This window comes from Lissotriton helveticus, chromosome 9 (genome assembly GCF_964261635.1).
Source record: "Lissotriton helveticus chromosome 9, aLisHel1.1, whole genome shotgun sequence".
Taxonomy (NCBI): domain Eukaryota; kingdom Metazoa; phylum Chordata; class Amphibia; order Caudata; family Salamandridae; genus Lissotriton; species Lissotriton helveticus.
Genome location: NC_136070.1, coordinates 959,997,805 through 960,024,519, shown reverse-complemented (window position 1 = coordinate 960,024,519; position 26,715 = coordinate 959,997,805). Strand labels below are relative to the sequence as shown.

General features: G+C 49.6%; 1 protein-coding gene across 4 annotated transcripts in view; it reads left to right on the top strand.

The window, feature by feature from the left end:
* The window catches only part of LOC144782087 (RNA-binding protein 6-like), a 1,028,143-nt gene that overhangs the window by 232,314 nt on the left and 769,114 nt on the right, over positions 1 to 26,715 (top strand). For all 4 annotated transcript variants that reach the window (XM_078661245.1, XM_078661243.1, XM_078661244.1 and 1 more), the window contains one exon: positions 21,571 to 21,640. In XM_078661245.1, coding sequence (XP_078517371.1) covers positions 21,571 to 21,640 — 70 coding nt within the window. The remainder of the gene's footprint in view (positions 1 to 21,570; positions 21,641 to 26,715) is intronic.

Below are 26,715 nucleotides of genomic sequence, written 5' to 3'. Positions count from 1 at the left end.
TTCTCCACATTTACCAATTCCAGATCCTTTACATATAACTCCTCAGGGATCTCACATACACTGCCGGAAGGCGACAATATTGATGAAGAAACTGATTTGCCTGTTGACCCATGGAATGATTACACCATTGACCCTCCATTAGATACTGACCCAGACCTTTACCCTGCAAAGCCATTACCACCGGACGATAATGTGGCTTATCAGGAACTTATTGATAGAGCAGCAGAGTACCATGGGGTGACCTTACATAAAGCGTCCTTAGAGGAAGTCTTTTTATTTGGAATTCCTGGGTCCACGCACAGGTCAAGTCAGACACTCCCTATGCGAAAGGGCTTGATGAGGCGTTCAGATGACATCTTCAACGACCCTGTGCGGGCACGTATTTGAACTCCCAGAGTCGATAAATATAAACCTTGTCCATCTGATCCTCTTCATCAAAGGACAATTACCTCTCTATTCCCTAATGGTGTCCAATGCTCGCAAGAGGGGTAATTGCCCCAGTATTGGAACTTTCATAGATTCCCATGCTTTGTATCATTCCCCGTCGTCGGAATGGGAGCCTCGGTAGTATCACAACCATAGAAACAAAAGAGAAAAATAGGCCTAGGCCTCATCTCATTTTGTATCCTATCACCCTCTTTTTGTAAAAGAGACCACACTTTTGTAGGGACCAATCAGAGCAGCCTCACCCCATAGAACCTTCCTGAGAGAGCTCAGAGCCTCAGATTTTTCTACCGCACGTTGTGCTAGGGAGTCTCCACTGAGCTCTGCTCAGTTTTCTCAATCTTACTGGTTATTTCTTCAATTTTTCTACTGAAATCAAGACCTGTCTGACAAGGAGAAGAAGGCCTTATTCAGGTCCTGTGCCTCTTGTGGGAAAAAACGACTTTTTGTGGAAGATCAGAATGAAAACTGTATTTATTGCTTATACCCTGACCACAAGGCCACAGACTGCAAAATTTGTAGAACCTTCTCTACCAAGACACTTCGTGACAGAGAGGGTCGGCTTTTGACCTGGCTTCAAGATGAAGACTCGGAAGGAGGTGCTCTCATCAGATGAAGAGGATTCAACATCTTTAGCGTCCTCTCACAGATCCAGGAAGAGGGGTAGGTCTCCCCCTGGTTCTTCTTCAGCTGAGCCCCCTCTTAAGGCCCCTCATAAGATCTCTGACAGGTCTGAGAGGGCTGGTCCCCTTCAATCTCCTCACGGAAGTGAAAAGGAGAGGGAGGGACAGGCTGCTGGATTGGTTACAGCCTCAAAGGACAAAAAGGAGGTTACTATCACTTCTCCTCCGTCCAAAAAGGAAAAAAACGGTGACAAATACTCTTCTGTCACTCCAGGAACCGGGCCGGAGAAAAAACAGCGTCCGTCGACGACGAAAACATCAGGTACGTCGACGACGATTGCTTCTGTGAAAATTCCCGCTGTTTCCTTGGCTCCGTCGACGGAACCCTCCGATCTAAAATAAAGACTTGCTTTGGAGCCTAAACATTCTACTTCCAAAAGCAAATCTATCTCTGCGCCGAAATAGAAAGACAGCCTCACCGAGCCTCCCAAACCCATTTTAGACCTTCTAAAAGCTAAATTGGATCCTAAACAAAAAAAGATTTATATTAATCCTGATACGGGACACATTTTTGACAAAACACCTACTTCCTTCATAGGACCCTCCATTTGAAAAAAGACATGGCTACCAGCCCTGCTTATCCTGCGCTGCAATTCCCTCCACTATCTTCTCCACATTTACCAATTCCAGATCCTTTACATATAACTCCTCAGGGATCTCACATACACTGCCGGAAGGCGACAATATTGATGAAGAAGACACTGATTTGCCTGTTGACCCATGGAATGATTACACCATTGACCCTCCATTAGATACTGACCCAGACCTTTACCCTGCAAAGCCATTATCACCGGACGATAATGTGGCTTATCAGGAACTTATTGATAGAGCAGCAGAGTACCATGGGGTGACCTTACATAAAGCGTCCTTAGAGGAAGTCTTTTTATTTGGAATTCCTGGGTCCACGCACAGGTCAAGTCAGACACTCCCTATGCTAAAGGGCTTGATGAGGCATTCAGATGACATCTTCAACGACCCTGTGCGGGCACGTATTTGAACTCCCAGAGTCGATAAATATAAACCTTGTCCATCTGATCCTCTTCATCAAAGGACAATTACCTCTCTGTTCCCTAATGGTGTCCTATGCTCGCAAGAGGGGTAATTGCCCCAGTATTGGAACTTTCATAGATTCCCAAGCTTTGTATCATTCCCCGTCGTCGGAATGGGAGCCTCGGTAGTATCACAACCATAGAAACAAAAGAGAAAAATAGGCCTAGGCCTCATCTCATTTTGTATCCTATCACCCTCTTTTTGTAAAAGAGACCAAACTTTTGTAAGGACCAATCCGAGCAGCCTCACCCCATAGAACCTTCCTGAGAGAGCTCAGAGCCTCAGATTTTTCTACCGCACGTTGTGCTAGGGAGTCTCCACTGAACTCTGCTCAGTTTTCTCAATCTTACTGGTTATTTCTTCAATTTTTCTACTGAAATCAAGACATGTCTGACAAGGAGAAGGCGGCCTTATTCAGGTCCTGTGCCTCTTGTGGGAAAAAACGACTTTTTGTGGAAGATCAGCATGAAAACTGTATGTATTGCTTATACCCTGACCACAAGGCCACAGACTGCAAAATTTGTAGAACCTTCTCTACCAAGACACTTCGTGACAGAGAGGGTCGGCTTTTGACCTGGCTTCAAGATGAAGACTCGTAAGGAGGTGCTCTCATCAGATGAAGAGGATTCAACATCTTTAGCGTCCTCTCACAGATCCAGGAAGAGGGGTAGGTCTCCCCCTGGTTCTTCTTCAGCTGAGCCCCCTTTTAAGGCCCCTCATAAGATCTCTGACAGGTCTGAGAGGGCTGGTCCCCTTCAATCTCCTCACGGGAGTGAAAAGGAGAGGGAGGGACAGGCTGCTGGATTGGTTACAGCCTCAAAGGACAAAAAGGAGGTTACTATCACTTCTCCTCCGTCCAAAATGGAAAAAAACGGTGACAAATACTCTTCTGTCACTCCAGGAACCGGGCCGGAGAAAAAACAGCGTCCGTCGACGACGAAAACATCAGGTACGTCGACGACGATTGCTTCTGTGAAAATTCCCGCTGTTTCCTTGGCTCCGTCGACGGGCTCGTCGTCGGTAGCGATCTCCACGTCGATGACTTCGTCGTCATTCAGGGTTCCCGGTTCGTCGACGATAGCTTCTTCCACGTCGACGACAATGAGCTCCGTCAAAAACTACGTCGCCGACGACGACAACGTCGACGCTGATGGTGATGACGACGAGTTCGTCTACGAAACCGTCGACGATCATTCCGTTGACGACCAAGATTTCGTCGACGAAGGCCGCTGTACCGTCGACAATTCCATCGACAATTCCATCGACAATACCGTCGACGACTGCTGCACCGTCGACGACGGCTCCGTCGACGAGACCGTCGACGGGTCAAAAAATGCATTTTCCACCGCAGAAGATGAAAATTACACCGGAAATGACGTCTCCGTCCATCAACCGACAATGCTTCTGGATGATGAGGAGGATGAGGATGAGAGTGGCCGTTATGGGGATGCCTACAGTCCCTCAGACTTGAATGTAAAATTGCAGGAGACGGACACGGAGGAATATTACGAGCATACAGGTGGCCAAAAGTTTCATCACTATGTTCCACAAGAGCGACGTACGCCTGGTTTAGGGCAGGACATGGTGGCCATGCCCGCCTCTCTCATCTCTGATCTACAGATGATGCTGCAGGATTATCGAAACAGGTTTCCTTCGGAACCTTCAATGCAGTCTGCGCAACCTCCACCTCAGGTGTTGTCACAAGCACAGCCAGTTATCGGTCTGCCTCCTTTGCCAGTGGTGCCCCTCATGCCACCACCGGTAATACCTATGGTCCGTTCCCCGACACCGGATCCCGAACCAGCCAATACTGTCCAGCAGGATACCTCTTCGTACGATGAGGCTGTACAGGTGGATCCCTTGACTGATCCATTGCAGGATCCAGACTTGGATCAGGGTGACAGTGGGCTACAAGATCCAGACGCCTCTGGTCGTGATACTTCTATCTCCCCTCCAGTTGATATAGGGGGTTCCATAACCTGATGGAGAGAGCGTCAAAGAGGTTTGGACTGCCGATTACGAGAGAAGTCTGAATGTTTCCTCTATGACTTCAAGGAACAATACAGAAGATCTGTCCAGTCCATTCCCATAATTGAACATGTGTGGGAGGAAGGTATGAAGATCATGCAAAATCCAGCCACTGTTATTCCGGTTCTCACCAGACTGGAAAAGAAGTATAAGGCCCCAGAAGGCAGTCCAGCTTGTCTTCTTGGACAGCCGAAGCCTGATTCGGTGATCTCACAGGCCGCCCAAAGCAAGTCCAAAAACCCGTCAACACCTTTGATTACGCCTCCGGGCAAGGAGGGTAGGCGCCTGGATAACGTGGGGAGGAGGTTTTCTTCCATGGCCAGCTTGCTTGTTAGAGCAGCAAATGCTCTTGCCATTCTAGGTAGATACGATTGTCAGATGTGGTGTGACATGGAACCGTTTGTGGAACAACTACCAGACTCCACAAGGGATGAGGCCAAGAGTGCTGATGGAGGGAGAGAAATCCTCCTCTGAAGTTATCGATTGTGCTATGGATATAGCTTCCACGGCTTTTCGGGCCTTAGCAGGGTCAGCGGTGCTACGTCGCCAGGGCTGGTTGAGAGCCACCTGGTTTCGTCAGGAGGTCCAAAATAAGATCCTGGATCTCCCATTTGATGGAGAGATGCTTTTCGGTAAGCATGTTGATGATGCCCTGCAAAATCTAAAAAAGGATACAGACACGGCGAATTCCTTGGGATCACTCAACTACCGTAAGGTCCCATTTAAAGGCGCTCGTGGCAGAGGTTTCTCTTCGTATAGAGGCAACACCCAACAGAGATATTCCTTGCAGTCTTTTAAGACTCAGTATTCGAATCAACGGAAGGGACAATTGGCGTCTTTCTCTCGCCAACCTCCGCGAGGGCGTCAGAACCGTCGGGGATGCGACAATGCCAAGAGGCAATAGCGGCCTCCTGGCTCTACCTACTGTTCCTCCCCTCCTTTTGTCTGAACAGCTGGAAGTGTATAACATCGGACCAGTGTGTCCTGAATATTGTTCAGAGTGGCCATACGTTGGAATTCTAAGATCTTCCTCCAAAGAGAGCTCCGGGCGCCAACCAATTGTTCATCAAGGGGGCAATAGAACCGGTACCTCTCTCTCAGAGGGGCAGAGGTTTTTATTCCAGGTTCTTCCTGGTTCGGAAGACGGCAGAGACTTGGCGCCCCATACTAGACCTACGAGAGCTCAACATTTATCTCATCAAACTCTCTTTCAGGATGGTCACTCTCCAGGAAATTCTTCCTCTTTTGAACCCAGGCGACTATTTGGCGTCTCTGGATTTAGAAGATGCGTATTTCCACATACCGATACACCCAGCTCACACACAATATCTGCGCTTCACAGTGGGCAAGAGCCATTTCCAATTCAAGGTGCTTCCGTTTGGCCTTCGGTCTGCACCACGGGTATTCACCAAAGTGTTGGCACCAGTAGCAGCTTTTCTACGAAAACAATCCCTGGAGGTTTTCCCTTACTTGGACGACTGGCTCGTCAAGGCTCCATCTTTCAAGGAAACTTCTCAAGCTGTTTCGACGTGCATTCAGTTGTTCAGTCACCTGGGCCTTCAGCTAAACAAACACAAGTCAGTACTACAGCCCTCCAGATCCACAAGGTTCCTTGGGGCCATTTTGGACACGACGCAATGCACAGCTCGTCCTTCGGAGGAACGTCAACAAAAGTTGATCGTCTCGGCTCGCCAGGTGCTCAACAAGAAATGCCTTTCAGTCCGACAATACAAGTCCCTGCTCGGGTCGATGTCATCCTGCATACCATTAATGCCGCATTGCAGGCTGCGAATGTGTCCTCTGCAGGAAGAGCTAGACAGGCAATGGTGGCAAGCAGAAGGGTCATTCAACGACAAGGTGTTGGTGACGCCAGAAATGAGAGGCATGCGAGTGGTGGCTAGTAAAAGACAATATCGCAGAAGGTCTGACATTCAGAATTTCATCATCCCCCCTGATCATGACCACGGATGCCTCTTTGGAAGGCTGGGGAGCAGTGCTCCGAGAGCTTCAAATCAGCGGGCACTGGTGTCCAGAGCAGCGCCATATCAATTTTTTGGAGCTGGCGGCCGTTTGGTTGGCTTTGCAGGCTTTCCTTCCCACAAAATCAAACGGTGCTGGTCCGGACGGACAATACGACGGCCATGCACTACATCAACAAGCAAGGAGGAACGAGGTCGCAAACTCTGTCCAAGGAAGCTCAGAGAATCTGGGATTACGCGATTCTTCACAGGATCAGTTTGCAGGCCTAACACCTGGCAGGTTCTCTCAATGTCACGGCGGATGCCCTGAGTCGCCAGGCAGAGGTGAATCACGAATGGGAATTGAATCAGTCCATTCTGGAGAGTGTGTTCTCGGTCTGGGGGACACCGACCATCGACCTCTTTGCCTCTCCGGTGAACGCCAAATGCCGGTTTTACGCAAGAAAAGTTCACCATCCGGGATCTCTGGGGAACGCCCTTTCGATTGCCTAATACGGCGCATTGTTTTACGCTTTTCCGCCAATTCCCCTCATCCCACGAGTACTCAGGAAGATGAAGGCGGAACCATGCAAGATGATTCTCATTGCACCGGTGTGGCCCCGGCAATTTTGGTACACAGAACTCCTTCTGCTCTCCCAGGATCATCCAATTCGCTTGCGACCAATTCCGTCACTACTATCGAGGGATCCGGGGCAGGTGTTCCATCCGGATCCGAAATCGCTGCACTTGACAGCGTGGCTCCTGAACACAGAGAGTTCCGTCATCTGAATCTCCCCAAAGAGTGTAGAGAAGTTTTGTCCCAGGCTCGAGCACCAAGCACTAATAAAACTTACAAGGCGAAATGGAAGAGATTTTGCCTGTGGTGTCAAATACAAGGTCTCCATCCTTACAAATCTCTGCCTCATCAACTTTTGCCATATATACTATCATTGGCTAAGTCTGGGTTGGCGCATTCGTCTGTGAAGGCACATCTTGCAGCCATATCGAGGTTTCGACGCAGTTCTTCAGGCCCTTCCTTATGGTCCTCTAGGATTGTTAAACAATTCTTGAAAGGCTTGTTTCGGATGTATCCTCCAGTTCGCCCTCCTCCGCCAGTTTGGCAGCTCAATCTTGTCCTGGCTCAACTCATGAAAGCTCCATTTGAGCTGGTGCACAAGGCGGACTTGAAATTCCTGTCTTGGAAACTTGCCCTCCTCTTGGCTCTAACATCAGCGAGAAGAGTTAGTGAGCTTCAAGCCCTCTCCATAGTGCATCCATTCCTTCAATTAAAAAAAGATGTGCTTATCCTTCGCACCAATCCGAAATTTATTCCGAAGGTGCCGTCTGAGTTCCACTTGAATGAACCTTTGATTTTAAAGTCTTTCTTTCTGCGCCCTTCTACGCCTGCGGAACGCACATTACATTCTTTGGAAGTTCAAAGATGCTTGAAATTCTACGTAGAACGCACACGACCCTTTCGAAAATCATCCCAATTGTTTGTGTCCTACAGCGCACCACGGAAGGGGTTTCCTTTGGCAGAGAGTGGCATTTCCCGCTGGATCTCCAGTGCGATTCAATTCTGTCATCAGGAGGCGGGCAAGCCACTGGACAGAAAAGTCCGTGCACATTCCACAAGGTCTGTGGCATCGTCTGTGGCTCTTTTCTCTGGAGTCGCCATTAAGGACATATGCAGGGCAGCGACGTGGAGCAGTACTCATACCTTCACGAAACACTACTGCCTGGAGTCTGCAGGACGAGACGACGCGGCTGTTGGTCAAGCAGTTCTGCGGAATCTTTTTCATTGAGAGGTGAGCTTTCCCTCCAATCCCTCCATCCTGGTGAGCACATTTTGTTTCTTGTTTTGCTATGCTATAAGTATTGCTATATGGTTATGTGATGCCACGTATCTACAAAATGTGTTCTGGGTAATTTACTGCTAGCTACTCTGATACAAAGCATGGGAATCTATGAAAGTTCCAATACTGGGGCAAGAAAACAAGTTACTTACCTGTAACTTTGGTTCCCCAGTATTGGTAACTTTCATAGATTCCCATGCGCCCACCCTCCTCCCCTGGGAAAGCTCAGTCTTTTGACAGAGATAGTGGCGGTTTGCACAACGGCTACGAAAATCTGAGGCTCTGAGCTCTCTCAGGAAGGTTCTATGGGGTGAGGCTGCTCTGATTGGTCCTGCCAAAAGTTTGGTCTCTGTTACACAAAGAGGGTGATAGGATACAAAATGAGATGAGGCCTAGGCCTATTTTTCTCTTTTGTTTCTGTGGTTGTGATACTACCGAGGCTCCCATTCCGTCGACGAGGAATGATACAAAGCATGGGAATCTATGAAAGTTACCAATACTGGGGAACCAAAGTTACTGGTAAGTAACTTGTTTTCTTCCTCATCTCCACAGACGACATCTGCATGCTCCTCGAAAAAGGCCACACTGCGGCCCTCATCCTACTCGACCTCTCCGCAGCCTTCAACACCTTCTCACTCCTCTCTCTCACAGCCAGACTCCACAACGCCGGCATACAGGGAACCGCCATCGACTGGCTCCGCTCCTTCCTCGCCGGCAGAACCAAAGGGGTCAGACTCTAGCCCTTCCTCTCTAAACCCACAGAGATCAACTGCGGAGTTCCCCAAGGATCGTCGCTCAGTCCCGCGCTCTTCAACATATACCTGGCCCCCCTCGCCGCCATCGTCAGACAGCATGGACTCCGCATAGTATCCTACGCCGACGACACCCAGCCCATCCTCTCCGTCACGAAGGAACCAGATGCTACCACACTCCGCTTCCAGGAAGGAATGAAAGACGTCGCATTGTGGATGAGCAGGAGCTGTCAAGTTTAACTCTGAGAAGTCCCCGTCCTCTGACCCACCCCCTCAGCTTGGTGGCCCACTGCCCCTGGCAATCCACACCCAACCGGGACCATGCCTGGAACCTCGGCATAATTTTCAACTCCTCCCTCACCATGACCTGCCAAATCAACGCCGTCGCCTCCACCTGCTTCAACACCCTCCGCATCATTGGCAAGACCTTCAAATGGATCCCCCCCTGAATCCAGAAAGACAGTCACCCACGCACACATTACAAGCAGATTGGACTACGGAAACACCCTCTACGCTGGAATCAACAAATCCCTGTTACGCAAACTCCAGACCATCCAGAACACCATGGCCAGACTCATCCTCTGCATCCCACGACATGAACATATTACCCAACACCTGCAAGACCACCACTGGCTCCCCGCTGAGAAGAGAATAATTTTTAAGCTACTCGCCCATGCCTACAAATCCCTCCACAACACCGGACCCAAATACCTCAACGAAAGAGTCTCCTTCCACGTACCCAGGAGAAAATTCCGCTCCTCTGACCTTGCAGAAACCCTGTGCAGTCATAGAACCAGAGTGGATGTGTGAGAAGTTGGCCTGATATATGATGTTTCCAATTCTGGAACCACCTTGTATCAGTCCAAACTATCCCTTATGGTGTCTGGTTGTAAGTCAACCTTGTAGACAAGCTATCTTAATGGTAGCATAGACTAAGCAGCCTTAAAGGCTAAACTCAAGAGGTCGTGTTAAGCGAGCTGTTTTACCAATCACAGTCCTGGAATATCAAATGAAAGGACACCACACAAGTATATATTATAAAAATATATGTGTTTATTCCTAAAAATAATCCCCAGTACTCTTTATGAACAAAGGGGCACAAGCGTTAAATCAAAAGCACAGTATAACATACAAAGTTGCACAATTATGGATGAGGGCGGGTGGCCACTCAGACCATATACTAAACAAGTGGTATAAGAGATACCAATCGAACAGTGGTTAGGCCTAGGGCCTAGGGAATCGCTGGGAGCAGTCGGGACAAGCAATGCTGAAGTCGGGAAAAGCCTGCGGGATTCGGGTGCAGTGCTTAAAGCACACGCATGCACCAATGTTAAGTCAATGGTGCGTAAAAGTTACACAAATAGAGTTTTAGGATACTTCCGATGAACCTAGAAGGACAAAACTTTAGACACAGACCCTAGAGGTGTGTACCAGTGTGGGAACACCGGCGTTGCAATGTTACCTCACCCACAGGAAGCGGGTGCATAGGGTCAAAGTGGCATCTGGTTTCGTCACGCAGGTTCTGGGTGCTTGAAGCTGAAGATGCTGCAGGCGATGTGAAGGAGAAGTGTCCGGTGTGATCCAAGGGTGGATCAGAGTAGAAAAGTACCTGAAAGCAGAGGGGACAGAGTCTGGGTCACTCAGCAATGACCAGGGTGGAACCAGGACGGAACCAGGCAATGTCGGGCGCAATCAGGTGGTTGTCGAGGAGCTTCTCTCCGCTGCCACGTGGGCTCTGGGGCATCTGCGACGTCCAGGAGCGGGTCACGAGCTGTCCCACGTATGCTCTCACCGTCGGCGCTGTCGGCTTCAAGATTGGAGCAAACAACACTTGGCAAAAGCAATCCATGCGAAACTGGAAGATTGCTTCTCACTCTGGTCAGGAGGGTCAGAGTGGGTACTCCTTTTCAGGGGGAGCGGGTGCAAATCTGGAGCAACCAGAATCACAAGTCGTATTTAGGTTTTCGCCGGCACAGGGGCCACAAGCCAGCTGGCAAGTGACCGGGCCAACGCGTTGAGCCAAAGAAAGCAGAAGGGCCCCACGCAGCACTCGTCGAGTGTAGAGGGATGAGCTTCGGTGCAAGAGTGGCTCAGGGTTGGGGCTTCTCAAACCCCGGTGTACAGCTTCGAGGGTCACTCGTGGGCTGCACGGTCAGCATCTCGTGGTCTTTTCAAGATGGCGTGCCCCACGCTTTCGGTCGCCTCCACGGGTCTCAGCTCTGCAGGGACTGTGGATCGGGCTGTAAGAAGGCAGGCAAGCTTGATCTCGTCGATCTCTGTCGCTCGAGTTCCGGCGGGAACTGCAACAAAGCAGACGTTGAGGTGCTGGATGGTGCCTGTTTGCACAGGGTGGTCACTCCTTGACCACAAGGGAGATTCTTCAGTCTTCTACGTTGAGTAGGATGTCGAAGGGTCCACAGTTTCGTTTGTTATGTTTCATCAGGATAATCTGAAGTGCATTGGCACTGCTCCCATTCTCATACCAATCTAGGGGGCTGGATTATCTGCTAGGTCCCCTCCTATGGGTGGGACCCAGGAAGGGGGTGGGTACACCCCTTTCCTTTGATCCAGGCCGCGCTGGGACGGGGGCTGGTGTGCCCCAGAACCGGTTTGGCCGGATTATGCAAGGGCCAGCCTTGTGCTCCCCAAGCAGTGTCTGGTTTCTTTCAAACCTCCCTGCTACAATCCACTATCTCCTGTCTGGGGGGGTGTGACACCTCCCTGCGACAGGAAACCCTTTGTCCAGGCCTCCTTGGCTGAGTTTCGGTCAGCTGCAGGGGGTCAGACCCGTGTCTGTGGCAGAAGCATCCATTTTGTGGATCTGAGGCTCTTTTAAAAATCAACCGCATTTCAGTAAAGTAACATGCCTTCTCCCTCTAGAGGGGTGGAATGCTATCCCCGTAGCCAGGACTGGCGAGGGGATAGTATTCCAAATCGTATGACACCTTACACGACATGTTTTGATAAAGCCAAACCAAAGTTGCCATATAACCGCGAGGATTATCATGCACTTAATAGTATATGGTATGGCATTATCCCGGAACAGCTTAGGGAGTTGTTCCCGACAGCTGCAGACAGGGTCAGCTCATGCTAGAGCTCCATCTCACATTAAACCACGCACTCTGCCTCCAGGATTGATAAGGCCTTCCATAGGAGTGGCTCACAGGTTTATATGTGTCCAGATATAGGTTTAGATATAGGTATACTATATCTAAGCAAGAGGTGATTACACCATCTTGCCCCAGCTGAGTGATCAGCCAGTTGTGTCAATTTAAGAACCAGCCAGGGGTGGCAAAAGATATGCTGCAGCCCCTGGTAGGCCTTGGTGGCACCTATGCCCTGAGCACCTATAGTGCATAGTACAGGGGCTGACAAGGAGTCAATTTCCAATTGTGGTATGTACCTATAGCACATGTATTACTAATTTAGAGAGAGAATAGCAGGCTGGGGGTCTGATTAGCAGGGCCACAGCCTCAGTAAGTCGAAAACCAGTGAAGCAAAAAGCAAAAATTTGGGGTGACCATAGGATAGCAGACCCTACTCTCCTACAGGATGGAGGAGCCTTCTACATCACGGCTAAGGCCTGGAACGAGCTCCCGATCAACATCAGACGTTCCCCCACTCTGCACACCTTCAAGAAGAGCCCCAATACCTGGCTCTTTGGCTGACCCAGAGCAGCTCTTCTGGAGCAGCTCCCCCAGCGCCTTGAGACCCTCATGGGTGAGTAGCGCTCTTCACAATTCCCTGATTGATTGATTTATTGAATTCATAGATTGACACTACCTTCCCTCAGGATGGGCCAGTGCTCGAAGGGGAAGCTTCAAAGGCCTGCTGCCTTTGTAATGCGACCCCCAGCCTCTGCTGCTAGCACCCTCACTTTGGGTGGGAAAACCGGCGGGAATACTCAAATGCTAGGAGGTGTAACCATCATTGTCAATTCCACCCCTCAGGTGGAGCAGGCAAAGTTTAGAACACTTTTCAGTCCCCTCCATATTGAAGATGAGGGGGCTCCTGCAATCAGGGCAAGGACTATGCCCCCCCCCCCTCCCCCAGGAGGGTGGCACAGTAGCAGGGGAGTCGCTCCAGATAATTTGCCCATTGGTTCTTCCTACTACTCCTCTATAAAGCCCCCCACATTTTTTATTTACGGGGCTTCCCGAGATATGGAAGTTAGTTACCTGCGACCTAAGAAGAAGGATGGAGAAGACGTGCTGCGTAGCCCGTAGAGGACTACTGACTTGGCCACAGCCCTACCGGCCTATCTCCAGCTTCCATGACCCTGCTGAAAGACTATGCCTGTCTTGCAGTCAGCAACTTCCAGAAACCAGAGAAAGACTACCTGAAACTCGAGAAAAAAACTCCACAGAAATCCAGATAAAAGTAGATCTGAAAGAAACAGGTTAGTATTAGATTCCTTACCTTAGAATATCCCCAGGCGTCAGACTGGGTCCGGAAACTTGCGTAGCAGTACCTTTGTGCGTCGATAGGCGTCGTCTGCGGCTCCGTCGTGGGTGCCGGAATGGCGTCGCCGGAGTACTTGGACGCCGCCCTCGAACGCTGACGTCAGTTCTTCTTTTTTCCGCGCCAGCAAGCGCCGATCCGGAAAAAGTTGTACCATTAGCCAATTTTTGACTAAACTTTTTCGATCATTTTTGATCTACTTCGAAGTCTGTTAGACTTCGACGGTGCCGGTAGGGATGCCCGGGTTCAAACCCTGCGCCGACTGCGACCGACTGATGTCGGTTACCGACCCCCATCGCTGGTGTCTTCATTGCCTAGGCCTCGACCACCACGACAAGGCCTGCTCCAACTGTCGATCCCTGACGTCTAAGGCTAGGCGGGAGCGGTCTCGCAAGCGGCTCGAGCTCCGTCAGTCGGCCCCGTGCCGCTCGGGGTCCCGGTCTGCGAGGAGGTCGAGGGACCGGTCGCGGGGTTGGAGCCACCATAGCTACGGGAGTCGTCCATCGTCTTCAGGCTCCTCAGGTAAGCACAAGAAGTCGAAGAGATGTCATCGCTCTACCGACGCCACCCGCCGCTCGCGCGACGCGCCCGGGGGTTCGGGCGACACTGCCGGCACGGCTCCGCCGGAGCCCCGGGCGTCGCGGCGTGCTCCATACCCGACAGTCCCTGGGCAGCACGCGACTTCGGAGGAGATCGAGGCCTTCCTCATGGCCATGAGGTCGCTCACAACTCCGTCGGGCTCCGCGGCGCCTTCAGGCTTTTCGGCCCCGACTGGGAGTCCCAGCGGGTCGGGTGCTTCGGTCCCGCCGCCGCCGGTGACTTTGGTCCCGGCGCCTCGGCTCCCGCAAGATCTGGATCCGGGTCGCCGCCGGTCGACCTCACGACCTCGCCGGCGCCGGCCCCTAGCGTGTCGCCCCCGGCGCCGCCTTCGGGCGGCGCCCCGATCCCTCCCTCGATTCGGGTCCGACGCCGGACCGGCGCCGTTCGGCGCCATATCAGACGACGATGGGAGATTTCGATTTCTATGACCCGGCCCATCCTTTGGTCTGGAGTCTCAGGAGATGAGTGGTGAGGGGGATTGGGAGGGGTATGAAGACCCTCTGGCACGGGAGTGCCAGTCTTATCAGGACTGATCAGGTGAGCTAGGGGACGCCAGTGGTCTGGATACCTCGCCAGACACTGTTTTTTTTCTCCCCTCCTACCGTGGCTACGGAGGAGGGGGCTGCTTATAGTGTGGTGTTGACGCGGGCAGCCAAGGCCTTACACCTTGAGCTCCCCCTCGCAGCCGGGAGGTCTAACCTCCTCACTGAGGTCCTTAAACCGCAGGTAGCTCGGCCGAGCCTCTGCTGCCGTTTAATGAGGCCTTGTCTGATGTTCTTCTGGGCACCTGGTCCAGGCCCGCCACAGGTCAGCCTGTAGATAGGAACGTGGCCAGAGGCCACCGCCCGGCTCCGGGCGACCCTGCTTTCCTGTCCACCCACCCCACCCCCGAGAGCCTGGTCATCCAGGCCTCTAACTCCCAGACCGCGTTCCCGACGGCTCCCCCCGATCGGGAATCCAAGAGGTATGAGCAGTACGGGAAGAAAGTATTCTCATCCCTGAGTTTGGGATTGCGGTCAGTCAACACCGCATGCCTCTTGGGCCGCTATACCCACTCTCTGTGGGACACGGTTGCGGACGTGCTGCCACAATGTCCGGAGGAGGTCCGGACTAAACTCACCCAAGCCCTTGCGGAGGGGGGGGGTCGAGATGCGGCACGGTACTCCATCCGGTGTGGGCTGGATACCACGGACTCACTGGGCAGAGCCATGGCAACGACGGTGGCGATTCGTCGCCACGCCTGGTTGAGGTCCGCCAACTTCTCGGCTGATTTCCAGAACACTCTTATGGACATGCCGTTTGATGGCCGTCACCTCTTTGGCGACAAGGCAGACCATGCGCTTGAGCGCTTTAAGGACTCCAGGGCTACGGCCAAGTCCTTGGGCCTCTCGGCCTGCGCCAGCAAACTGGTGCCTTTCGCTCCTTTTGTGGCCAAGTAAGGGGCGCTCCCACACGTGCTGCCAACCACGCACCGCAGACTAACATCCAGCGCGGTGGCGGCCGTGGAAACCGCTGTGGTTGCGGTCGGGGACAACGGCGCGGCCAGTCCACACCTGCCCCTGCAGCATCCGCCTTGAAACCTTCCTAGTCCGAGCTTTCAGGCCCATGTGATGCCAGTGGGGGGCAGGGTTCACCATCACCACCTCCACTGGCGACTGTTACATCGGACAGGTGGGTGCTGCAAATCGTCCGAAGGGGCTACTCCCTCACCTTTGAGGAGACCCCTCCAGCCATTCCACCGCAGTACCACCGTGTGTCGGGGGATCACTTGGCACTTCTCAGAGAGGAAGTTAAAGCCCCCTTGGCCAAGGGGGCCATCGAGCGCGTTCCTGGGCCAGAAGTACGGTGTGGTTGTTACTCCCCCTACTTTTGGTACCCAAAAAGGGCAAAGGGGGCCTCCGCGCTATCTTGGACCTGCGGAACGTCAACGGCTTCCTCCGGCAGGAGAAGTTCAAGATGCTGACACTAGCTCAGGTCCTAGCTGCCCTGGACCCGGGAGACTGGATGGTAGCGTTGGACTTGCAGGACGCTTATTTTCATATCCCCGTCCTGCCGGCCCATCGGCGTTACCTGCGGTTCACGGTAGGCCACGAGCACTTTCAGTTTACCGTGCTCCCCTTCGGCCTTACCAACGCCCCACGGGTGTTCACGAAAGTGATGGCGGTGGTCACAGCTCATCTGCACAGGTATGGGGTTTCAGTCTTCCCCCACCTAGACGACTGGTTGTTGAAGGCGGTCTCGTCCCAGACAGTCGTCAGCCACCTCCAGACTACGACCGACCTTCTGCACCTGCTGGGGTTCTCCATCAATGTGCCGAAGTCACACCTGTGTCCCTCTCAGAAGCTCCTCTTCATCGGAGCGGTTCTAGACTCGGCGCAGTTTCGGGTTTATCCTCCCGAACAGCGGGTTCGGGATATTCAGGCTATGATTCCGATCTTTCAGCCATTATCCTGAGTCTCGGTCAGGTTGTCGCTGCGGCTTCTGTGGCTGATGGCCTCCTGCATCCTTCTGGTGCATCGCGCCAGGTGGCGGATGCGGGCTCTGCAGTGGGACCTGAAGTTTCAGTGGGCCCAGCATCCAGGGCAACTTGTCCGACCAAGTCTTGATCTCGGAGGGCACTGCAAAACAGTTGCAGTGGTGGCTCACGGACCACGATTAGGTCAGCGGCAGATCCCTCTCCCTACCCCAACCGAAGCATGTAGTTGTGACGGACGCATCCCTCCAGGGCTAGGGGGCCACATGGGAGAGGCGGAGATCAGAGGCCTCTGGCGGAGTCCCGGCTCCATATCAACCTCCTGGAGCTGCGGGCGATCCGACTTGCACTGAAGGCATTCCTCCCCTCTGTCCGGGGGAGTGTAGTGCAGGTGTTCACAGACAACAACACCGCCATGTGGTATTGCAACAAGCAGGGCGGGATGGGGTCGTGGACCCTATGCCAGGAGGCCCTGCGCCTCTGGCAGTGGCTGGAACATCAGGGTGTGACTCTGGTGGTTCAACACCTGGCAGGTTCCCTGAACGCCAGGGCGGACTAACTCAGCTGTCGGTGCATGATGGATCACGAATGGCGTCTGAGCTCGGACGTGGCGCAAGGCATCTTTCTTTCAGCAGTGGGGAGAGCCTTGGTTAGATCTATTCGCCACCGAAGAGAACGCGCAATGTCATCAGTTCTGCGCGTTGGAATTTCCAAAGCGGCACTCGCTCGGAGACGCTTTTCGTCGCTAGTGGAGTTGCGGTCTGTTGTACGCCTTTCCGCCTATACCACTTCTTCCCAGAGTGCTGAGAAGATCAGGCGCGACCGGGCCCAGGTTATCCTTGTGGCTCCGGACTGGGCACGAAGATTCTGGTATCCCGAGCTACTCAGCATGTCAGTCGATCCCCAGATTCGTCTGCCTCTTCGGGAGGACCTTCTGTCGCAGCAGCAGGGGACGGTCCTCCACCCGAACCTGTCCAGTCTCCACCTACAAGCTTGGAGATTGAGCGGCAACAGTTGAGGCCATTTGACTTGCCTCCCGAAGTCTGTAATGTCATTCTGGCAGCCAGGCGTCCCTCCACAAAGTTGGTATACGCCTGCAGGTGGAACAGATTTGTGGCATGGTGCACAGCAAAGGCTGTGGACCCACTCTCTGCCCCCCTTTCTGAGGTTCTCCTCTTCCTTCTTTCTCTTGCCCAGCAGGGCTCTGCTCTGGGCACTGTCAGGGGCTACCTCTCTGCCCTTTCTGCCTTCTTAAGGCTACCTGATCAGCCTTCTCTGTTCAAGTCCCCTATTGTAAATAGATTTCTTAAGGGCATCACACACATGTTCCCTCCTGTTCCCTTCGTGATGCCCCAGTGGGACTTGAACCTTGTTCTTACTTTCCTGATGTGCGCTCCCTTTGAGCCACTTCACAACTGTCCTCTTCGCCTTCTAACTCTGAAGACTGCTTTCCTGGTTGCCATCACCTCTGCCAGGAGAGTGAGTGAGCTCCAGGCCCTTTCTTGTACTCCACCTTTCCTTTCTGTCCATCCGGACAAGGTTGTGTTGCGTACTAAGCCATCTTTTCTGCCCAAGGTTGTCTCAGCCTTCCACATCGGGCAGTCCATCACATTGCCTACCTTCTTTCCGCCTCCGCATCCCTCTAAAGAGGAAGAGGGGCTCCACCGTCTGGACCCAAAACGTGCGCTCTCATTCTACTTGGATCGCACACGCCAGTTCCGGGTGGATGACCAACTCTTTGTTGGTTACGTGGGCGATAAGAAGGGGAAAGCGGTGCAGAAGAGGACCATCTCCCGGTGGATCATCTTGTGTATCCAGGCATGCTACTCCTTGGCTAGAAAGGAGCCCCCTTTTGGATTACGGGCTCATTCCACCCAAGCCACGGCGACTACAACTGCCCTGGGTTGCCTTACAAGACATCTGTCAGGCAGCTACGTGGGCATCACTGCACACGTTTGCAAGACACTACTGCCTGGACAGCCAAGTCCGGAGGGATGGCTTCTTTGGCTGTTCTGTCCTCCAGGACTTTCTGGTGCGATTATTGGTTCGCAGACCCACCACCGGGGTTGGTATTGCTGGGGTATCTATTCTAAGGCTATGAATCTATCACTAATGTGTCTCTTTCAGATGCACAAGTTACTACTTGTGTAACGATATATCTGTAAGAGACATTAGTTAGTAATAGATTCCTTACCGACCCACCCATCCTCCCCGTTCTGCAAACCGATATCTAGGGTTAAGGTCATCCCCTTTCAGGGCCCTAGTTTCTTGGCACCAGTGTTGGTTCTATCATGGCTCTGCGTATCTGGCGCGGAAAAGCTGTGTATCAGAACTGACGTCAGCGCGCATGGGCGGCGTCTAAGTACTCCGACGTCATTCCGGCGCTGCCGACGACGGACGCGGAGCCGCGGACGACGCCTACCGACGCGCAGGGGTATTGCTACGCAAAAATTTCTGGATCCAGTCTGACGCCTGGGGATATTCTAAGGTAAGGAATCTATCACTAACTAATGTCTCTTACAGATATATCGTTACACAAGTAGTAACTTGTGCACTAGGCTTATTAAGCATTTCCAGGTGGGTAATTGGTGCTGGTATTTGGCATTTGGGAAGCTTGATTCGCTCTTTCAGGCTGTGATTTAGTAGTTTGCCTGGTGATGCTCATCGTCGAAGCTATTCAAGGATGTACCATTCCATCAAAATATCTTGTCACAGAATTGTGACATTTATTTTATGTAGAACAGAGCGTCGCACCAATCACCTTTTATTGCAGGTGACATGGATCTCATCATACTTCTGAAATTGAAAGCAGTCCACCTCTTGTTTTCAAGTAATTTCGTCCAGTATCCAAAATCATCTCCCTACTTGTACAGACAGTCAACACAACAACATTCTACTGTTTAAACAGTCAAAGTGGAACACACTCCAGGCCTCAATTTCTGGAACTTCGATTGTTTTTAAATTGGTTCATAGCAAGAAATGTATAGATACTTCTGTCTGCCACCCATTTTGTGCACTATGTAGAGGCATATATACATTCAACAGGTACATATGCTGAAAATCATGAGTAAATATTCCACGAAGAAGTATGGCAGGACTTCATTGCAATTTTGGTTTTCCTCATTTAGGCTTATTCACAGATTCAGTAAACAAGAAACGCCCAGGCTTGACTTCTCAGGTACTGAACCAGAGACAAATGGCAATACCTCTTGAGAGACTCACCAGCAATGTTTATATATGTTTGACAGATTCTGGCAGCAATTTTCAGGCTGCCCTTTTGCAAATCCAGAATGATCATCATAGCTCTTTGACTGACCACTTCAGTGGTGGTTCATCTGTGACCTGTATCTGTCAGAGAGACCACAGAGGAGGCTGCCTTACAATTCAGAAAGTGTACACATGTTCAGTGTCAGATCCTTCATCCCAGACTTCCATCATTGAACTTAGTGGAGTGGCTCCTGCACTCACACAGTGTGGGCATTTGAATCTGCCCGAAGACTTTGGACATTATGTTTGAGGCTAAGCTTACGTCACTCAGAACTTTGTACGCTTTTATGGGGAAAAGCTGCTCTGGATATTGAGAACAACGTTGCTCCCACCAGTTTTTCAATAAAATCACATTACATCTCGTGTTTATTTGGACGACAGTAGTATTGCTGTTTAGCCATAGGACATACATCCTGTACTCAAAGGAGGTATCTGTTGTTGCAGTCCAGTTGTCCTTTCTGTAAAGTGATGTCGGGGGAACTGGGGAGAACTAACTGGGGGTACCTTGAGGGGGGTCAGTGTGCGTGCTTCGGATATGTCCTGGGTTTTTGGGTCATGTCAGCTACAGCCTGTAGATGCGTCACAGCTTTCTTTGCGGGCTATCATTGGACAGTGTTGCTAATAGTAGTATACGGTGCAGTACGTTTTGGCGTTATTGTGCATTACATGTTTGGTGTGGTGGAAGCGGTGTCTCGTGTACTCTCGTGTGAGGCTTGTGATTCTGAGTATGGTGGGTTGCTTTGAGAAGCGCTTGGGTCGGTACGCGTGTGCAATTGTTTCAACTGGTGGGATAAAAGGTCCCATTCCATAGATATTGGATGTTTTCCTAGTCCTTTCACCTCCTCATCCTCCTGTGGTGTTTCTTCTTCTGCTTCTGCCCATTTCTACACTGCTCCCACCCACACCTCTATCAGGGGGCCCAGTGTGGCTCGCCAGTTCATGGCGATACTACTTTTTGCTAGTAGCGTTGCAGCGACGCAAAGCGGACAGATGCTTTGTGAGTTTTTGGTCGTCGGAAGATTCGGAGAGCGACCGCCTCCCACGTGTGAATATCTGTGAGACCTGTGAGTTCTTGAGTGTCTTGAGGACTACGGACCAGTACAGTTGTAAGGTGGGGCAGCTCCTGAACATGTGCCGGAAGTGCGCGTCTGGTAAATGACATCTGGGACAGTGAAATTGGGTGTCCTGGTAGAATCGCTGTAGGCGTGCTGGTGTTTGATACGCTCTATTTAGGACGTAATACTGTATGTTTTTAAAGCTCGCATTCCTAGACACTTTCTTGGGAACTCTAATGCCCTGTCCCACTCCCTGTCTGTGTAATTGATGCTCAAGTTCGTCCTCCCATTTGGCTCGGAGAGCAAGCAGTGGTTTGTTAGTGAGTTCTCATATGGACTTACACAAACGTTGCTCCCACTAGATCTTAGGAATAGCAATACTCCTCTACTGGGTGTGTTTCTATATATTATCCAGGATGCTATCTTCTCCATAAAACTAACCGACCTATTACTGACAGGGTATGATGAAACGCAGAGGGAGTGTGATTCCTTAAAGTTGCTCCATCAGTTTTCCAAGCTGTCTACTATAGAGGTTGCAGAACTAAAATTATAGGAAAGTAAATTTTCTTTCTTTGGCACTCATAGATTCTGTTGAACATATTTATGTATTTCTCGATTGCATTAACAGAAATGTTGTACAGGATAACAGTAGCTGTACATAACACAAGTGATTAAGGGACCGATAGTAGTTGCTGTTCTCTTGGAACTTTAAACCAAACCGCTTAATACCTTTCAATTCCTAGACAGGAAATTCTGGCGAAAGTTCTGATGTACTGTAGGCTACAGTAGTATGTATGCTGCAGAGCAATACCTGAGGCAATTCATTTTGGCTTTGAGCACTTAAATTATATTTCTTTTTCTTCGTATTTAAAGTGAATTTGTCTTTCTGTCTGAAGACCTTTTTATTGGCAAGCACAATATTTGTTCATTTTCCATTCTATAGATTCTTGACTCATTCCGAACTTCTGATGGTAAACCTATAGAGGATTTGCAGTTAAGCGATTACAACCCAGGTGAGTCCCCTGCCTCTTCTTTCAAAGCTTTTAGCATTTGTTAATTTAATCAGAAGCATTTTTCAACCTGCTGCCCATGTTTACTTGCTGCATTATGTTTCTAAGGATATGAGCAGTTCTTATTATAGCAGAAGCAAAAATGCCGTAGGAATACGGGGCTGCTGTGGACAAATGTTTTTAATAAGAGGGCACCTGTTATATTAGACCGCAAGCAAACCTTAAGGTTGATAATGGAAGTGCATGTCAGAGTTCTAATTCCTTGCACCAGCACTTTTAGATCCTTTTCTGGAGTTTCAGTTGGGATTGGGTTAAGATCCTCTCACTTTGGAAATCAAAGTGCACTTATCCAAGCAAGGAATACTAATCAGAAGCTCGCTCTAAATTAGGTCATAGTATTTAGTCTTTAAATTTGTAAAGTAATTGTGGGGCTTTGTTTACGAATTCCTCCTAAACGTGTAAATAATTCTTACATTTCCATCAAACACTTGACGACTTACTATTTGGGAGGAATGCGTAAAATATAACCACAAATGGTACTTTCCCATACTTCCAATTCATGCTAGCCAGTACATTGTATAACCTCTTCCCATGTTTTTGCAAGAATCAAAGGAAATTGGGTAAGCCAACATTCAAGTCTGAGCTAGAGGCTTAATGGTGAGGTGCCTTCTACAGAATCGAATGGCTTACATGCAAACTCTGAGTGTGGCTACTCTGGGATGTTACAGTTTTACAGTGTAAGTATTGAAACAAACTGAAGTTGGAGACCTTCGTGCCCATGAATGCTTGCAGGTCACACTGATTTTCCATCTGAGTTTATTTGTGAGAGAGGAAATATTTTAAGTGAGACTGATGATGTAGGCTCCAAGACTCTCTTTCAGTGCCTGTGAATTTGAAAAGTCCCTTTTAGGTTGTCCCTAGTTCTGTGGTAGTATAATGTTATGGGAGTGGAATGATGGAGATGGGACTACACTTGCTATTAAATATTTGCCAGCTGAATGTGGGAATGTTATAAAATGGCTTGAGGAGAAAATTGAATTGTTTTTTTTTTACATATAACTAAGACTAGTTCTCCACCCGGCAATCAGATTAGCTCTTGCTTGGACAAATTGTATTTTACTATGGGAGGTTGTGATGCAGTTCCTTAAAGACAATCTGAATCCAAACCCTGCAGAACTGTGAATCCCTGAACCTGAAGATTTCAAAATAAGGGATGCCAGCTAAATTAATCGCAACAAATCACGTTACAATAGGTTTAATATTGTACATTCTCAATATTTTAATGTTGAAGAAAGTACATCCTATAACAAAATTATATTTTAGTGTGGAAGGGTGTGGTATCATTTGGGTGATGAATATTTATTTGATTATCTTTGATCTCGAATTCTGGTGCTTGAGGCTGCAGGAGTGTGATGGGGGTAATTTGATCCAAGTAGTCTGGCTATCAGTCTCTTTTTCATGTCCAGCCCTTTAAGTGCAGGATGTAGCTTGCAATCTGCTAGTTGTATCTGGAATTGAGAGATGTTGACCCAAGAGTACCTGTACTCGTCGTTATGTTGGAATGCAGTAAATTTTGGCCCTGAAATATACAATGGCAAGAAAACAGTCCCCCAAGTATTGCATTTGTTTGGTACTTGACAACATGTTCAGCTTAATTTTTTAACATTTAATTTTTTTGCCTCAAGTCCTAAAAGCACTGCTATTTCAGGAAAACAGGATAGTTTGCCTAAAACTTGAGGCTCTGAGCTGTCTAAATATACTTCTTTACAGCAAAAATTGAAAATTAGGTACAGATTAAGATGGACAAATAGCTGTTGTGCGTCTAATAGTTTTAAAGTCAGGAATAAGATAGTCTGTCAACTTTATATATTTTTTCTTTTCTCATGTGCACCGTTAATTGTGATCAGTCTATTGCCAATCCCAAAACTTTGTGTCTGAGGCAACTGGAAAGACCTTTAATCTGAATTTTAAATAAATATTTGTATATACTGTTTGTCTAGAATATCTAGAAAAGCCTTTGCCTGGTGAATCCTTATTATACATACAAGATGAAACGAGTGCTCTAATCTCTTATCCTCCCACCCCCATTTGAAATGATCTTTGTTGGTGGGTTTTTGTGCAGATAATCAAAGCCATTAGTTATTTAAAGCATACCGAGTACAGGACATCTTGAATCGTAGATAAAGAAGCGCACAGTTTAGAACATATCTTAAACTAAAAAGGTCATATTGATATTAACCCTGGGCGGTGAACTCCGCTCAGTTCGTGACGTTTTCTGCACTCCAGGGAACAAGCGGAGTTCCCAAATACTCTGCCCTGCTGAGTTTTTTTTCCTTGTTCCTCCTCGTCAAGTGTGAAGTTGGCGAGCCTGGAAAATCCACCTCCCGGTGAGATTTTTCCTTGCTCGTGCTCGCTATGGTCTAGTTGGCGAGAGAGGAAAATCTATTTCCTGGCGAGATTCCTCAACGCTGGTGGTTGGATTTCTCAATGCATGTGGTCGCGGCAGGTTGCAACTACTTGATTTGAGAAACCTCCGTTCACGTTGAGAAAGCTGCCGCTAGAGTAGAAAATCTGCCCGAGCAGCAGAAAGGAAGCTGCGCCCTCTTGCGCTGTGCATGGTGCCATTCGCAATGATTTTACAGCGTGGGACAAACACCCGACACACAAAATCACTGCGAACGGCATGACACTAACGCACTACGCCTCCGTAGGAATTTTGTTGCATAACTCCGCAAACTCCACCCAGGCTTGACTGATCTTGTTCTATTTTAACATAGTAAAACAAAAAGTTAGTGCAAAAAAATGATGACATTAGGGCACTGGGCACACGCTTAACTGCTGGTGGTCCTCCGTTCATTGGATAAAAGGTGCAGTTTGTCCAATTTACCTGACCCAAGGACTAGTTAACACATTTTAAAAATACACTGGGGTTGGGGAGAAAAATCGATCTTCAGTTTAAGAGAACTATCAACATTATCTTAATGTAGAGGCTTCACCTCAGGCTTGCAGTTATGGCACTACCTTCCTGTATGTCCTAGAGCTTTGGACATGCCGATTTTAGAAAACACAATGTTCATAGGATGACTCTTCCATTAGTGGTCAGTGCGGATGGGCAACGACTCCATGTTGGATTGGTTTCAGCCACCATCAGTTTTGGAGATAGTCAAATCTGCATCAGATTTGGTCATGTTTTCAACATGTTTTTTACCCCACATGGTTGGATTTTTACACCAATACATCTGGCAAACCAGCCTGCGCCACAATGAGTTTCTACCATGCCTTGTCTCTAGACACGGCTTGTGGATTGACAACCAATGCTCGATGCACCCAGAGGTGGATGGCCTGGGGTTAGGGGAGGTAGTATTGTTTTCTTTCTGTATCACAAAAGCAGTCGCTGATGATTACGTTGACGTCTATATTCTAATTGATGGCCAGATTTGAGAGAGCTGAGGTGGCGATCCTGCAAAGACTCCAGGAGGAGCTTGTTGGTAGGGAGAAGTGTCTCTTATCTACCATATCACTGTGAAGAACTTTGTGAAACCACCCCATCCAAAGCCAACAGAGATACTTCCTCGCAAGAGAAAGCTTACCTTGAAAGGCACACTCTCCTCAGCCTTACCCCCTTTTTTTTATTTATTCCACCTTCTCCTCCAACTCACCCACCTAGTCTACCAACTAAGCATCCACCACCTTGCTCATTCACACCATCTTCCATGCCTCTACCAGAGTGACTATAGGGTTCCTGACCCCAAATGAAACCGATGACCAACTTTTCAACCAACTGATGACACCTGAGGAGAATATGGTGGGTTGGGGACATAGTGCATAGTGGCTAAGGGCAAGGAGATCTCGAACACCAACATTCATTGTGTGCTTGGCGCCGCGGACACAACCTCTAGAGGCAACAACACCAGCATCCTCCTGAGACCCCACACTTCATTGCATGTGCTGGAGTTCAATACAGAGATCCAGCAGCATCTCTACAACTTCCCATTTTAGGGGGATCATCTCTTTGCCCCTCTCCCCAACCCCCTCCTCCCCCTGGTTGACAAGATGCTAGAAGGAAATTAAGGAAATGGAAACGTCTATGGCTGTCCTGCAAACGCCAGCTGTAAAAGACTGCTTTCACAGGCAGCAGGACCCAAGGCCACTTCACCAGACCAACCTCAGTTTTACAAGAGACAGCAGCCGATCTTCCACCTGCAGACAGGCAGAGGTTACACCTGGAGCACATATAGGGCTAACAATAGAGGCAGGCATAGGTGAATCCAGTAAAGGAGCTTACACCTCCAAGCAGTGACTCGCCCCACCTCCCTCACACCATATCACCTGTAACCTTTCTGGGGGAGAGATTTCTTTTATCACTGGAAGCAAACTGTATTAGACTAGTTTACCATGTCTAGTGCCTAGGACTTCTCATTACTGCTCCCATACTGCTTCTCCACTGGCAGGTCCTCAGCAGAGACAATCTTCTTTGAGTAAGAGGTACATGTGTTTGTCCAGAAATGCAAAATAGGGATAGTGCCTCCACAACATCAGAAAAAGGTGTTTACTCATTCCCATAAATGATCGCTCCCTCAGGCCTATCTTAGACCACAGGCCTCTCAACAGATATATCCAGTTGTAACATTTTCATATAATTACCCCACAGGATGTCATCCCTCTGCTCTAGTAAGTGATGACATGATAGTGCCTGACCTCAAGGACACCTTCTGTCATATACTTCTTCACCCTGTTCATTTCAGATACCTTAGTTTTGTGGTAAGGGAATATCACTACCAATTTAAAGTTATTCCTTTTTGTGGTCACTACGGCTCCAAGGGTGTTCACTCATATTTCTTCTACCTCGATGAATGGCGGTTGAAGAGCGGCTGCTGTCAGCAATGCCTAGCCAACACTCAGTCAATGATTTACGTGCGGCATAGTTTGGGATTAACAGTAAATGCCACCAAGACTCATTTCCAACTTCATCAGATTTAGCCTTTCCGGGGTCCATAGTTAAACACAGTTATGGGGAAAGTCTATACCAATCAATCGAGTTTTGGCATTCCAGCTGTTGCTGCCACTTTATCACCCCA